This window comes from Thamnophis elegans, chromosome 14, assembly GCF_009769535.1.
Source record: "Thamnophis elegans isolate rThaEle1 chromosome 14, rThaEle1.pri, whole genome shotgun sequence".
Taxonomy (NCBI): domain Eukaryota; kingdom Metazoa; phylum Chordata; class Lepidosauria; order Squamata; family Colubridae; genus Thamnophis; species Thamnophis elegans.
The window spans coordinates 46,317,043-46,331,814 of NC_045554.1; the positions used below are offsets into that span (position 1 = coordinate 46,317,043).

The window sequence follows — 14,772 nt, forward strand, 5'->3', positions numbered from 1 at the left end:
TTCTGTGTAAATACACATTGCTCGTGCAAACAAAGGAAATTTCTCTGGAAAGACCAAGGGAAGGCAGAGTCATTGAACTTTCTCCTAAAGGTTAGGTCAACGTGGCCTGGATTTCTTTTTTTTTTTTGAAGGTCTTTTTGTACAGCTGTGCCAATCCAACGTGGCCACTTTAACTCATGTCAACTTCAACTCCCAGAATTCCCCAGCCAACATTGTTGGAAATAGCAATAGCAGTTAGACTTATATACCGCTTCATAGGGCTTTCAGCCCTCTCTAAGCGGTTTACAGAGTCAGCACATCGCCCCCAACAACAATCCGGGTCCTCATTTTACCCACCTCGGAAGGATGGAAGGCTGAGTCAACCCTGAGCCGGTGAGATTTGAACAGCCGAACTGCAGATAACAGTCAGCTGAAGTGGCTGCAGTACTGCACTCTACCCACTGCGCCACCTCGGCTCTTAAGCCTGATAACGGGCTGGGTAATGAAGAACAGGATGGAATTAAATAAGATGGCGCTGCTGTTATTACATAAAAAGTTTGACTTGGAGATTAGCAATAGCAATAGTTAGACTTATATACTGCTTCATAGGGCTTTCAGCCCTCTCTAAGCGGTTTACAGAGTCAGCACATCGCCCCCAACAACAATCCGGGTCCTCATTTTACCCACCTCGGAAGGATGGAAGGCTGAGTCAACCCTGAGCCGGTGAGATTTGAACAGCCGAACTGCAGAACTGCAGTCAGCTGAAGGAGCCTGACAGTGCTGCATTTAACCACTGCGCCACCTCGGCTCTTAAGCCTGATAACGGGCTGGGTAATGAAGAACAGGATGGAATTAAATAAGATGGCGCTGCTGTTATTACATAAAAAGTTTGACTTGGAGATTAGCAATAGCAATAGTTAGACTTATATACTGCTTCATAGGGCTTTCAGCCCTCTCTAAGTGGTTTACAGAGTCAGCATATTGCCCCCAACAACAATCCGGGTCCTCATTTTACCCACCTCGGAAGGATGGAAGGCTGAGTCAACCTTGAGCCGGTGAGATTTGAACAGCCGAACTGCAGAACTAGCAGTCAGCTGAAGTAGCCTGCAGTGCTGCATTTAACCACTGTGCCACCTCGGCTCTCTATGAACACTGTGAACATTTACTGGGACGTGGTGGCTCAGTGATAAGACACTGAGGTCGATCAGAAAGGTTAGCAGTTCGGTGGTTTGAATCCCTATTGCCGCGTAACGGAGTGAGCTCCCGTTACTTATCCCAGCTTCTGCCAACCTAGCAGTTCAAAACCACATGAAAAATGCAAGTAGAAAAACAGGAGCCACCTTTGGTGGGAAGGGAACAGCGTTCCGTGCGCCTTCGGCATTGAGTCATGCCGGCCACATGACCACGGAGACGTCTTCGGACAGCGCTGGCTCTTCGGCTTTGAAACGGAGATGAGAACCGCCCCCTAGAGTCGGGAACGACATATGTGCGAGGGGAACCTTTACCTTTATGAACATTCATTTAACATTTGTAAAAAATAATCATAGTAATTTGCAACTGAAAGATTCTTCTGGATGTATCACAGCAGATCATTTGGGAGAGATAAACAGAAAGATGGATACCAACACCTTGAAGTCAAGAGTGGACACCTCGAGCAGGTTCTTATCAGGGAAATGTGTCAGCTTGCAATAGCAAAAACACCAGGAATCTGGTGGCGTCCTTTCCACAACTCCTGAAGCCTTCCATTTTCCCAGAAGTTTGTTAATCTTTTTAAAAATGCTCCCAGATTTCTCGGTAGAGATTCTCTGTCCTCCTGGTCACGGTTGTCCCGAAAGTGGGTTTTTTCAGGAGACAACTGGACTTTCTTGTTTTTTTTCCTTTTGAAGATGTTTCGCTTCTCATCCGAGAAGCTTCTTCTGTTCTGATAGGGTGTGGATGAGAACGTCTTCCAAAGAAGAAAACAAGAAAGTCTTCCTGAAAAAGCACCTTCGGGATTCTCTCTTTTTTTAACGCCATAAAGCAGTAAACGAGAAGTAATAACAGCAGCTTCACAAATTCAAGCAAGGCTGAATCGCCCCACTTCATTTGGGTTTTCGCTCACTTCTGGATCGATCCAATCCCAAGTCATAAAATAACCGGTTCCACCACAAAACCACGGACGACAAAATCGCGGTCGACGAAAGCATCACAGCGCGACGAAAACATTGCGCTGTGATCAAAAAATGTAAAAATAAAGCGAAAACCTTACCCTAACCCCCCCAAACCTAACCCTAAACCTAACCCTTAACCTAAGCCTAAATCTAACCCTAAACCTAACCCTTAACCTAATGCTAAACCTAACGCTAACCTTTAACGTAACGCTAAACGTAACCCTAACGCTCTAAACCTAACCCTAACCCTTAACCTAACCCTAACCCTAACCCTAACTCTAACCCTTACCTTTATGTGAATCGGCTTGCTGTAATTTAATTTTTATTTCAATTTTTAATTTTTTTCGTCACGCTGTGATGACGTCAAATGCGCGCTTTCGTCGATCGCGCTTTTGTGGACCGCGGTTTTGACGGGTCACAAAAATAACCGACATTGGGCTTAATTGACACAACATCCCTTTCATAAAGGCACACAAACACACGCAGAAATACCCATCAACCACAAGGTCTCTGCTTGCAACCTGCAGTACAGCTGGCAGTGGCTGGAAAACGGCTGGAATTACGGTGGTGATGCGAGAGTAGGAATGCAGCCCAAATTGTGACCTGGAGCAACAGGTAGGACTTTAATCCTTGTGTAAACGTACAACTGCCGAGTTTCCCAGGGCTCGGAGAAAGATTGAGCCTCTGGCAGACCAGACCTGAGCAGGTAGGTCAGCTGTTCTGAGCAAGAATTTGGCCCCTCCCAGGCAATTGTTGCAGGCGGGGCGTTTGCTGTGTGTCGGCATCAGATAACACCCTCCCTCCCCGGATCACCTTTCTGTGCACCTCCTGAGCTTAGGAGGGAATGTGAGCCTTTCATCCAGGAAATATCGATATACACATACATAAGGTAATTCACAGAAGCGGCTGCTGCAGCTGGTGGCAGCTTCTCCTCGAGCTGCCTGCCCTCCTGACCTGTGCCTGCTCCCACCCCAGCCACCAAGATGGGAGCCAAGCACTGCTTTGCCAAGTTCTTCCAGGATGGGTCCTCCTTCCTCCATCTGGGTCGGAAATACCAGTCCCTGGGCAGCAAGGATGCAGCAGAGCAGGTCAGGAAGTTTGCTGTGGAGGGGATATGGGGTTGGAACTGACCATCTGACTTCCCTCCTCTGGGTCACTTTCGTTAATCTCCAGGGAGAGTTTCTCTCTCATCCAGGTCACGGTTCTCCCAAAGGTGCTATTCTTTTTTCTTTCCAGGAGGCAACTGGATTTTCTTGTTCCTTTTTGTTCCGCTTCTCATCCAAGAAGCTTCTTTCAGCTCAGGCAGGATAGCGGGGAAACGGAAGGATTTATCTTAAAAAGACAAAAAAAAAAGGGAGAAAGTCCAGTTGCCCTTTGAAGAAGCCCCTTTGGTTGTTTGGGGAGGGGGGAGAGAGAGGGAGATGTGGGTCTTGGGAAGAGGGAGAAGAGCTGATGGAGTCGTTGAGTCCAGCGTGTGAGTTTGTAACTGGCTGCGAGGCCCGATAGGACACAAAAGTGTTATTGTTCGGCTGATCCACCTACTTGGTGACTTCTAAAGTGTCTCGCCTCCATTCGAAGTCTTTTGAAAGTCGTTTTTTAATCACCCCAGTGACATTTGCACTGCCCTAGTTAGATCCTGGGCTCGATTCCCTTGGGAGTGTTCTTTCAACATCCCCGATGTTCTTCCCCTGCTGGTGGGAGAATGGGGAAGGACATATGTAGGCGGAGAAGGACAGGATGAACATTCCACGTGAGTCTCACCTCAAAAGGTTGACCTTCTGCTCTTCACGGCTCTGAAACTCCATCTCTTCCGTTGTTGGGTTCACGTAGCTCTCGAAGCCCACATTCTGGTGTAGCAAAACAGGGTGGCAGGGTTGACACCAACATTAAACCAATGGTGGTTTGCCATTACATATTCACCCATCACCTGCTCATTGCTTGTTGTCCTAGTTCCCTATCTGTGAGAAGTCAAGAATGGTTTCAGCAGTGGTGAGATTCAATTATTTTTTTTACTAACGGTCCTGTGGGTATGGCTTGGTGGGCGTGGCAGGAGAAGGATACTGCGAAAGCTCCATTCCGTCCCCACTCTTGGGGGAAGGATATTGCAAAATCTCCATTCCCACTCCACTCCAGGGGAAGGATACTGCAAAAGCTCCATTCCCCCCCTACTCCAGGGGAAGGATACTGCAAAAGCTCAATTCCCTCCTCACTCCAGGGGAAGGATACTGCAAAAGCGCCATTCCCTCCCTACTCCTGGAGGAAGGATATTGCAAAATCTCCATTCCCTCGCTACTCCTGGAGGAAGGATATTGCAAAATCTCCATTCCCACTCCACTCCAGGGGAAGGATACTGCAAAAGCTCCATCCCCCCCCCCCATTCCAGGGGAAGGATACTGCAAAAGCTCCATCCCCCCCCTACTCCAGGGGAAGGGCACTGCAAAAGCTCCATTCCCTCCCTACTCCTGGAGGAAGGATATTGCAAAATCTCCATTCCCACTCCACTCCAAGGGAAGGATACTGCAAAAGCTCCATTCCCCCCCTACTCCAGAGGAAGGATACTGCAAAAGCTCCATTCCCTCCCTACTCCAGGAAAAGGATACTGCAAAATCTCCATTTCCACTCCACTCCAGGGGAAGGATACTGCAAAAGCTCCATTCCCTCCCTACTCCAGGGAAAGGATACTGCAAAAGTTCCATTCCCTCCACACTCCAGGGGAAGGATACTGCAAAAGCTCCATTCCCCCCCCCCTTACTCCAGGGGAAGGATACTGCAAAAGCTCCATTCCCCCCCCTACTCCTGGAGGAAGGATATTGCAAAATCTCCATTCCCACTCCACTCCAGGGGAAGGATACTGCAAAAGCTCCATTCCCTCCCTACTCCTGGAGGAAGGATATTGCAAAATCTCCATTCCCACTCCACTCCAAGGGAAGGATACTGCAAAAGCTCCATTCCCCCCCTACTCCAGAGGAAGGATACTGCAAAAGCTCCATTCCCTCCCTACTCCAGGAAAAGGATACTGCAAAATCTCCATTTCCACTCCACTCCAGGGGAAGGATACTGCAAAAGCTCCATTCCCTCCCTACTCCAGGGAAAGGATACTGCAAAAGTTCCATTCCCTCCACACTCCAGGGGAAGGATACTGCAAAAGCTCCATTCCCCCCCCCCTTACTCCAGGGGAAGGATACTGCAAAAGCTCCATTCCCCCCCTACTCCTGGAGGAAGGATATTGCAAAATCTCCATTCCCACTCCACTCCAGGGGAAGGATACTGCAAAAGCTCCATTCCCTCCCTACTCCTGGAGGAAGGATATTGCAAAATCTCCATTCCCTCCTCACTGCAGGGGAAGGATAGTGCAAAAGCGCCATTCCCCCCCTACTCCAGGGGAAGGATACTACAAAATCTCCATTCCCTCCCCACTCTGGTGTCATCCAGAGGTGTTATTTGCTGGTTCTCCAAACTACTCAAAATATCCACTACCGGTTCTCCAGAACCTCCTGAATTTCACCCCAGGGTTTCACATACCCAAAGGAGAATTCTTGTGAACCCCAGAGCTAACTTGCCAAAGGAGGGAAGTTAAACTGCCTGTGTATTTTCTCTCCAAATTTTCCTTTCCCAGCTTGTTCTGTTCTTATAAGATTTATGTACACAGCCTCTGCATGAAACTATGCTAATAAAACTCTGGGCAAACATTTCTGTTACCTGGAAAAGAAAAGAAAAAACCTCTTAAAAGTGCTTAATCTTTCATTGCACCTGATTGCTATCCTGATAAAATAGCTAGGATGGATACTTTTAGCATCATGTGTTATTTCAAAAGCCATTAAAGAGACAGGAAAGTTTTGGGCTGGTTGTGTGTTTATTTAGATATTCAGTACTTAAGGAATGAGATTTGGCAGGTTTTATTTTTTTTAAGCAATCTTAGAAATAAATTGGAGCCTCATTTCCTGGCCTGAAATAGCCAGCAGGAAACCAGTAATAAGATGCAATAAAATCAGAGAATAAAGGAAACTCTTTGCAGTTTAAATCTGGGCCCTTTTATGAAAGTGTTCTCCACACCCTTCCCTGCACTAAATGTTGATGTTGATGTTGATGTTGATTTTATTTATATGCCACCCTTTTCCCCCGAAGGGGACTCAGGGCGGCTCACAACTCAACCAGGGAAGGGGGATACAAACAAGAATTTAAACGACATAAAAAACAATGCATAATTAAAACACAACAGTCATACCATTCGAGAAGGGGGGCAAAAGCTCTTTAGCCCCAGGCCTGTCGGAACAGCCAGGTTTTAAGGGCTTTGTGGAAGGCCTGGAGGGTGGTGAGGGTTCGAATCTCCACAGGGAGCTCGTTCCAGAGGGTCGGAGCAGCCACAGAGAAGGCTCTCCTCCGGGTAGTTGCCAGTCGACATTGACCGGCTGATGGAATTCGGAGGAGGCCTAATCTGTGGGATCTGATCGGTCTAGTGGAGGTAATTGGCAGCAGGCGGTCTCTCAAGTACCCAGGTCCAATACCATGAAGGGCTTTATAAGTGATGACTAGCGCCTTGAAGTGTAAATATCGCCTAGAAACAAAGCAACTGAGGGACAAAGTATTATTGATAAAAATGGGTAATCAAAAGTGCTCCTGGAAAATGTAATGAGCCTCTTTTTTTAGAGCAAGGAGATTAATACATCTCTTTCGCTGGAATGCTGGTTTTCTGCAGCAAATGTAGCCAAAACCTACATTTGTTAGAATGGGTGTTAATTAATGGTAACTAATCAGGAAAGTAAAGTGCTCTTCTTTATTTCTTATTTTTGCCTCGGAGTGCCAGGAAACAGAAGAGAAGTTTGCTCAAAGAGGATACAAGTAGTCCTTGACTAACGACCAGCAAGGGAGCCCAAAATTTCTCTTTCTAAATGAGACACTTAGTGCGCGAGCTATGCCCCGTTTTATGACCACAGTTGTTAAGGCAATTCCCTGCAGTTCTTCGGTTAGTAATGTGGTCCTGAAGTGAAGCTGGCTTCCCCCGTTGACTTCGCTTCTCAGAAGGTCCCAAAAGCAGATCACGTGATCCTGGGACGTTGCAACCGTCATAAATGTGAGTCAGTTGCCGAACGTCTGGATTTTGAACACACAGCAATGGGAACGCTGGAACGGTTGTGTGTAAAATGGTCATAAGTCACCTTTATTGCGTGCTGTTGTAACTTTGAACAGTCACTAAACTATTGTACATCAAGGATTAGGTAAAGGTAATATGTGATGATCATTCCCGACTCTAGGGGGCGCTGCTCATCTCCGTTTCAAAGCCGAAGAGCCAGCGCTGTCTGAAGACTTCTCTGTGGTCATGTAGTTGGCATGACTCAATTGTACGTCAAGGATTAGGTAAAGGTAAAGGTTCCCCTCGCACATATGTGCTGCTCGTTCCCAACTCTAGGGGGCGCTGCTCATCTCCATTTCAAAGCCGAAGAGCCAGCGCTGTCTGAAGACGTCTCTGTGGTCATGTAGTTGGCATGACTCAATGTCAAAGGCGCACAAAATGCTGTTACCTTCCCACCAAAGGTGGTTCCTATTTTTCTACTTCCATTTATTTACATGCTTTCGAACTGCTAGGTTGGCAGAAGCTGGGACAAGTCACAGGGGTTCACTCCGTTACGCAGCGCTAGGGATTCGAACCGCCGACCTTTATGATTGACAAGCTCAGCGTCTTAGCCACTGAGCCACCGCGTCCCTAAGTCAAGGATTAGCTGTATTCAAATTCTAGTGCTTACATGACTATATATCCATGCTCTTGGCTGCGCTGCAGAAATTTGCTAATGTCTTGTTGTAAAAATAGCCAGATGGCAGGTAAGAAACGCTTGGCTAATTTTTTTTTTAACCACACCCTGTGTACCACACCTTATTCCTCTAGATTGATTGAGTGATTTGATTAATTGACTCATTCGTCCATTTTAGCAAACATTTGTTCCCCTCCAAGAAATTAGCTTCTAGGCGCCAAAGAGGAAATGTGACTAAAAGTTGACCAAGCACTCATTCATTAACTTGGGAAAACCTGAATTGGGTTTTATCTCGTATCCCCAATGTTGTCCAGTTCAGGATCATTTGTTCTCCCCCATCTGAAACGATGGAACGATCTCCATTAAAATGAAGGCACCCAGGATAGAAGATTTTAAAAAGCGCCACTTCCCTAACTGGAAGGAAGTTTCACGTGGTTCCCCCGCTGGCTTCTAAGATTACATTGCTCAAATGTTTACAAGGCTTCCATCACACCTATGAAGTCTATAATAAACCTGGTTTATTTGAACTGAGAAAAGCTGTAAAAGTCGGGTGTGTGTGTGAAAACTTGACCCTTTTAAGACTTGAGCATTTCAAGTCCCAGAATCCCATGTTGGCTGGGAAAATTCGGAGAGCTCACGCCCTCAAGTCTTAAAAGTGAACCAAAAGTCTTTGATTCTGACGTCTATGCATACTGTATGTGTCAAATCTAATCCTTGCCAGCTTGGTTCGTACAAAAAGCATGTTTAACTCCTGTTCGGTGTTCACGTCGGCTTGTTTAAAATTCTGTTTCCTTCTTTCCCCCCCCCCCCAAAAAAAAACCCAGCTGGTGAGAGACAACCTGCCTATTTTATTTATTTAGCTCTCCAAGGGCAAAGTTTGTCAAAAGGGAACCTTGGCACCTCGAACCAAATGCAAACAGAAAAGTTTTTCCTTTAGATTTCCTGACGCGTTGCAGCTCTGGGTCCATTCTGGATTGCTTCTATTAACAAAAAAAAAAAAAAAAAAAACGCATTTATCTGCTTCCCAGAAATTTAAGGGCAGTGTTTACTTTAATTCCTAAACTTGAAGTCACAGTGAACTTAATTAAAAGAGCAAAAGAGGGAAGGAGGGAACTTTAGAAAGCAAAGCAAACAATGAGAGTGCTCATTTTCACAGCTCAGGGCTTATGAAACTCCTGGCCAAGGGTATTAATTCCCATGAACAAAGAACATGCCACATATTCAGAAACTACCTAGCTAAAGCCCACTGGAGCGTATTTCTCAACCTTGGCGCCTTTGCGATGATGAACTTCAACTCCCAGAATTCCCCACTAGCGTGCTCTAAGATGAGTGGACTTCAACTCCCAAAGATCCCCAGCCAGCATGCTTTGAGATGGACAGATTTCAACTCCCTGAAGAATTCTGGGAGTTGAAGTCCACGCTTTTTAAAGCATGCTGGCTAGGGAATTCTGGGAGATGAAGTCCACTCATCTTAAGGTTATCACGGTTGAGAAACACTGCCCTAGCAGAACAATGGAAGGAAACCTTGGTGTATCCACAATCAATCCATAACCAGGGGTGAAATCCAGCAGGTTCTGGAGAACCGATAGCAGAATTTTTGAGTAGTTCGGAGAACCAGTGGCGGAAATTTTGAGTAGTTCGGAGAACCAGTGGCGGAAATTTTGAGTAGTTCAGAGAACCAGTAGCGGAAATTTTGAGTAGTTCGGAGAACCAGTGGCGGAAATTTTGAGTAGTTCAGAGAACCAGTAGTGGAAATTTTGAGTAGTTCGGAGAACCAGTAGCGGAAATTTTGAGTAGTTCGGAGAACCAGTAGCAGAAATTTTGAGTAGTTCGGAGAACCAGTAGCAGAAATTTTGAGTAGTTTGGAGAACCAGTAGTGGAAATTTTGAGTAGTTCGGAGAACCAGTAGCAGAAATTTTGAGTAGTTTGGAGAACCAGTAGCGGAAATTTTGAGTAGTTCGGAGAACCAGTAGCAGAAATTTTGAGTAGTTTGGAGAACCAGTAGTGGAAATTTTGAGTAGTTCGGAGAACCAGTAGCAGAAATTTTGAGTAGTTTGGAGAACCAGTAGTGGAAATTTTGAGTAGTTCGGAGAACCAGTAGCAGAAATTTTGAGTAGTTCAGAGAACCAGTAGCAGAAATTTTGAGTAGTTCGGAGAACCAGTAGCGGAAATTTGGAGTAGTTCAGAGATCCAGTAGCAGAAATTTTGAGTAGTTCGAAGAACCAGTAATGGAAATTTTGAGTAGTTTGGAGAACCAGTAGTGGAAATTTTGAGTAGTTCGGAGAACCAGTAGCAGAAATTTTGAGTAGTTCAGAGAACCAGTAGCAGAAATTTTGAGTATTTCGGAGAACCAGTAGCGGAAACTTTGAATAGTTTGCAGAACCAGTAGCAGAAATTATGAGTAGTTCGGAGAACCAGTAGCGGAAATTTTGAGTAGTTCAGAGAACTGGCAAATGCCACCTCTGGCTGGCCCCAGAGTGAGCAGGGAATGGAGATTTTGCAGTATCCTTCCCCTGTCACGCCCACCAAGCCACACCATGGCCACCGTGCCATGCCCACAGAACCGGTAGTAAAGAAATGTGAATTTCACCACTGTTCATAACCCCATGAACTTCTGCACCAGTTTTTGTGGCCTCCAGAAATTCTTTCCCAAGGAAACTGGGACGCACAATTGCAAAAAACAAACCCAGAAGTGCGTTTTCTTACTGTCTTAAACAATGACTGAGTTGGCATAATGCGCACACAAGATTGTTATCAATCTAACAAAGATTGTTATCAATCTAAAAAACTCCATTCCCAGGGAACCTGGTTAGGGTCGGATGGATAGGCATCTTGGGTGAATGCAGACCCTTTCATACGATTCAGTGTATGGTTCAATCTGGGAAAGTGTGTTCATGCACAAACATGGTTAAAAGCATCATGCTATTCCTGCACGGGACCCTCGGGGGGGGAGGGAAATGAACCCCCAAATAAATTCACAGAAAGCAAACAGAATTGAAAATGAATCGTGCCCTAATCACTGCCCTAATCTTTTCCTTCAACATTTCCCCTCTGTGGGCTCATCGGGAGAAGCAACTGCCTGATGGCGTCCAGAGTCACAACAGCACAGCATCTTGTGAAGCTGAGTGTCAAATTGCGGTGGGGCGAATTAACCAAAATGGGTCAGAGGACCCATAATTCTGCTGAACGGTTTTGAAAGCCCCCAACCCCCCCACCCCCATCAAGAAGGGGGAAACAATAACGCCTTCCTCTTTGTCAACGTTCATGAGATGTTTGCCAGCAGTGACAAAGAATTGGCGTTTGTGTGTGAAACTGGGGAAACTTGGTCCTCTTTCTAGCCCAAGCAGTGATTTATGACAAGGATCAAGGAGAAGCTTAATTGTTACCCACCGGCTAATGTCCCTCAATTTATCGCTTGTATGATGCAGTCCGAAGATGAATCTGAACTGAAGTCGCTTCATCAAGAGAAAGAAATTGAGGCCATTCCACCCAAAACAGCTTGCCAATGTCAAGTAGAAGAGCTGGCCAAAACCTTGCAGGTGAGTGTCATCGAAATCTTAAAAGGGAGCACTTTAGTATTATCCCTATGGAAGGATAACCGTCCATGGCTTAAAAATCTGTTCAGAATAAGGTAAATAATTGTCTATCTGAAGAGCTTTTTTATAACGTGAAGGAATGTTTGCTAACCAGGTTAAACCCGTTCAGGGGAAGAATGTCAGTCAAAGAGGACTTGATAGATAATTAGTTGTTGTTTTTTTCTCCCAGCCACAATGTTTTCTCTGCATAAGACGACAATCTCTTTGCAAAGATTCAAGCCAGTGCAAGTTCTGTGTGAATAAGGAGGTTTATAGGAATAAACACGGATTGTGATCTTTTTCCCCTAATGATGATTTTGATTCACTGCCTCTTTCCCTTTTGTCACGGTGGAAAATGAAAAGCAGTTAGAATATGGAAAGAATAGAATATGGAAAGAGTAGAATAGAATAGAATAGAATAGAATAGAATAGAATAGAATAGAATATGGATAGAATAGAATATGGATAGAATAGAATAGAATATGGATAGAATAGAATAGAATATGGAAAGAATAGAATAGAATAGAATATGGATAGAATAGAATAGAATATGGATAGAATAGAATAGAATATGGATGGAATAGAATAGAATAGAATAGAATAGAATAGAATAGAATAGAATTCTTTATTGGCCAAGTGTGATTGGACGCACAATTTCCATAGAATATGGAAAGAATAGAATAGAATAGAATATGGATAGAATAGAATAGAATTCTTTATTGGCCAAGTGTGATTGGACACACAAGGAATTTGTCTTTGGTGCAGATGCTCTCAGTGTATAAAAAGACAAGATACATTCGTCACGAATCATAAGGTACAACACTTATTGATAATCATAAGTTACTAATAAGTATAATAAATAATAGCAATAGCAATAGCAGTTAGACTTATATACCGCTTCATAGGGCTTTCAGCCCTCTCTAAGCGGTTTACAGAGTCAGCATATTGCCCCCAACAATCCGGGTCCTCATTTCACCCACCTCAGAAGGATGGAAGGCTGAGTCAACCTTGAGCCGGTGAGATTAGAACCGCTGAACTGCAGATAACAGTCAGCTGAAGTGGCCTGCAGTACTGCACCCTAACCACTGCGCCACCTCGGCTCATTATAGATAATCATAGGTTACTAATAAGTATAATAAATAATAACGGCACACCTTTCTTTTGAATTTACGAGGCAAATAGCAAAGGTGACATTTCAAATCTCATTGTACGCATAAACACACACACACACACACACACACACACACTCAAGTCAGCTTGCAAGCTGGTGAAGTGTTTTATCTAGGCTACCTCAGTTCAAGTGTTGGAATGAAGATAAGACACATTGGCCCCAACCAGAATTATGTTAGAAGGCTAACAGATTGGATCTCCATGTACTTATCTCTCCTGCCTTGAGTGAGGTGGAAGGAGAAGGCTTCTTCCCTAGGATGTTATGTGCTTTGCAGCTCTGACCATCTGGGTTCCTACTTCCTGGTAGACATTACGTGCAGAGCAAAGTTTCCCCATTTTGAAAAGTTCTTCTAGTAGACCAGTGTTTTTCAACCTTCTCAACGTTAAGATGGACTATCACCTTCAACTCCCAGAATTGGACTTCAACGCCCAGAGTTCCCCAGCCAGCCAAGCTTGAGCAGCACTCTTCTAGGTGTGAACGATGGTGGGGCCAAGCACTAGGAAACCCAAATGTCAAAAAAAAATGGTAGCTTGTCTGATCAAAGTCAGTTTGTTTGTTGACAGAGATGTTTAGCTCCATTGCGCCAAGCCAGTTTTGACCAAAAGTCTTGATCCTAGTCCTTTGCTCGTTGGTGTCTCTTCCAGGTTGACTTGGAGAGAGGACTTTCAGAATTCTCAGTGCTGCACCGCAGAGTCAAGCATGGTTGGAATGAACTTGTGGCAGATAATACTGAACCGGTGTGGAAGAAATACCTTGACCAGGTAGCGCATTTTAGCAGCAGAGAAACGTGTGACTTGTGGTGGCAAAGTGGTGTAGACACAATATTCCTTCTGAGGCTGAGACGGGATTGTAGCGATGGGCCAATAAGTTAAGAGATAGAGAGAAAAGTGTACTTTTAATGTGTCCAGAAGCTCAAGGGTCATCTGTGGTTAAGGTGGCTGTACAACTTCTGGAGTTGGTGCAGAGATCTGGATCTTTTGCAATGAATTGTCTGAAATGGTACAGGGTTTACTGCCTAGGCAAGGGGTTGGACTAGAACAGTGGTCTCCAACCTTGGCAACTTTAAGACTTGTGGACTTCAACTCCCAGAGCAAAGCTGGCTGAGGAACTCTGGGAGTTGAAGTCCACAAGTCTTAAAGTTGCCAAGGTTGGAGACCACTGGACTAGAAGACCTCCAAAGTCCCTTCCAACTCTGCTATTGCACTATATTGTATTAATTTTGGGTGTGAAGTGTAGCAATATTTAATCTTACTATTGATCAATTGATGAGGGACCATCAAGCCTTTTTTTTAACTCCTGGTGACCATATAGATAGATCGATATTCTCTGTGATGACCTGCCCCTAAACTGCTCCTTCAGCTCTTCCAATGATGCACCAATAACCCCTGGAACTGAATCCCTCTACCTTTCTGGGGGTTGTCTTCTTCTCCTCTTTCCTTCGACCTTTCCCAGCATTATAGCATTCTCCAGAGAGATTGTTCTTCACGTAACTCATCAAAAGTAGGATGATTTGAGCCTGTCTCACAATACACGGTTAAAGCAAAGAAAACAAGAATGACTTTCATCACCAACTCTTTCTTCTCTCATTGTAGTTTAAGAACCCTCTGATCCTTTTGCTCCTGGCTTCTGCTGTGGTTAGTCTGATTACTAAAGAGTATGAAGATGCCGTGAGTATTACAATGGTACGTGGCTTCTCTCCAAAGGAAGCATGGCTTCTGCAACTCTTGGCCTCAGCACAATCAGAAGGGAACATTGCCAAACAACAAGATGAAAAAAAATCTAAGAATCTATCTATCTATCATCTATCTATATCTATCTATCTATCTATCTATCTATCTATCTATCTATCTATCTATCATCTATCATCTATCTATCTATCTCTATCTATCTATCTCTGTCTATTTCTATCTATCTATCTATCTCTATATCTCTATCTATCTATCTATCTATCTATCTATCTATCTATCTATCTATCTATCTATCATCTATATCTATATCTCTAGCTCTCTCTCTCTCTCTCTCTCTCTCTCTATCTATCTATCTATATCTCTATCTATCTATCTCTATCTATCTATTTATCTATCCCTATCTCTATCTATCTATCTATCTATCTATCTATCTATCTATCTATCTATCTATCTATCTATCTA

At 44.4% G+C, this 14,772-nt stretch overlaps 1 protein-coding gene across 1 annotated transcript in view; it reads left to right on the plus strand.

The window, feature by feature from the left end:
• Positions 1-2,963: 2,963 nt before the first annotated feature.
• The window catches only part of ATP2C2 (ATPase secretory pathway Ca2+ transporting 2), a 46,793-nt gene continuing 34,984 nt past the window's right edge, over positions 2,964-14,772 (plus strand). The window contains exons 1-4 of the mRNA XM_032230542.1: positions 2,964-3,217; positions 11,305-11,415; positions 13,267-13,383; positions 14,215-14,304. Coding sequence (XP_032086433.1) covers positions 3,113-3,217; positions 11,305-11,415; positions 13,267-13,383; positions 14,215-14,304 — 423 coding nt within the window. The 5' untranslated portion in view covers positions 2,964-3,112. The remainder of the gene's footprint in view (positions 3,218-11,304; positions 11,416-13,266; positions 13,384-14,214; positions 14,305-14,772) is intronic.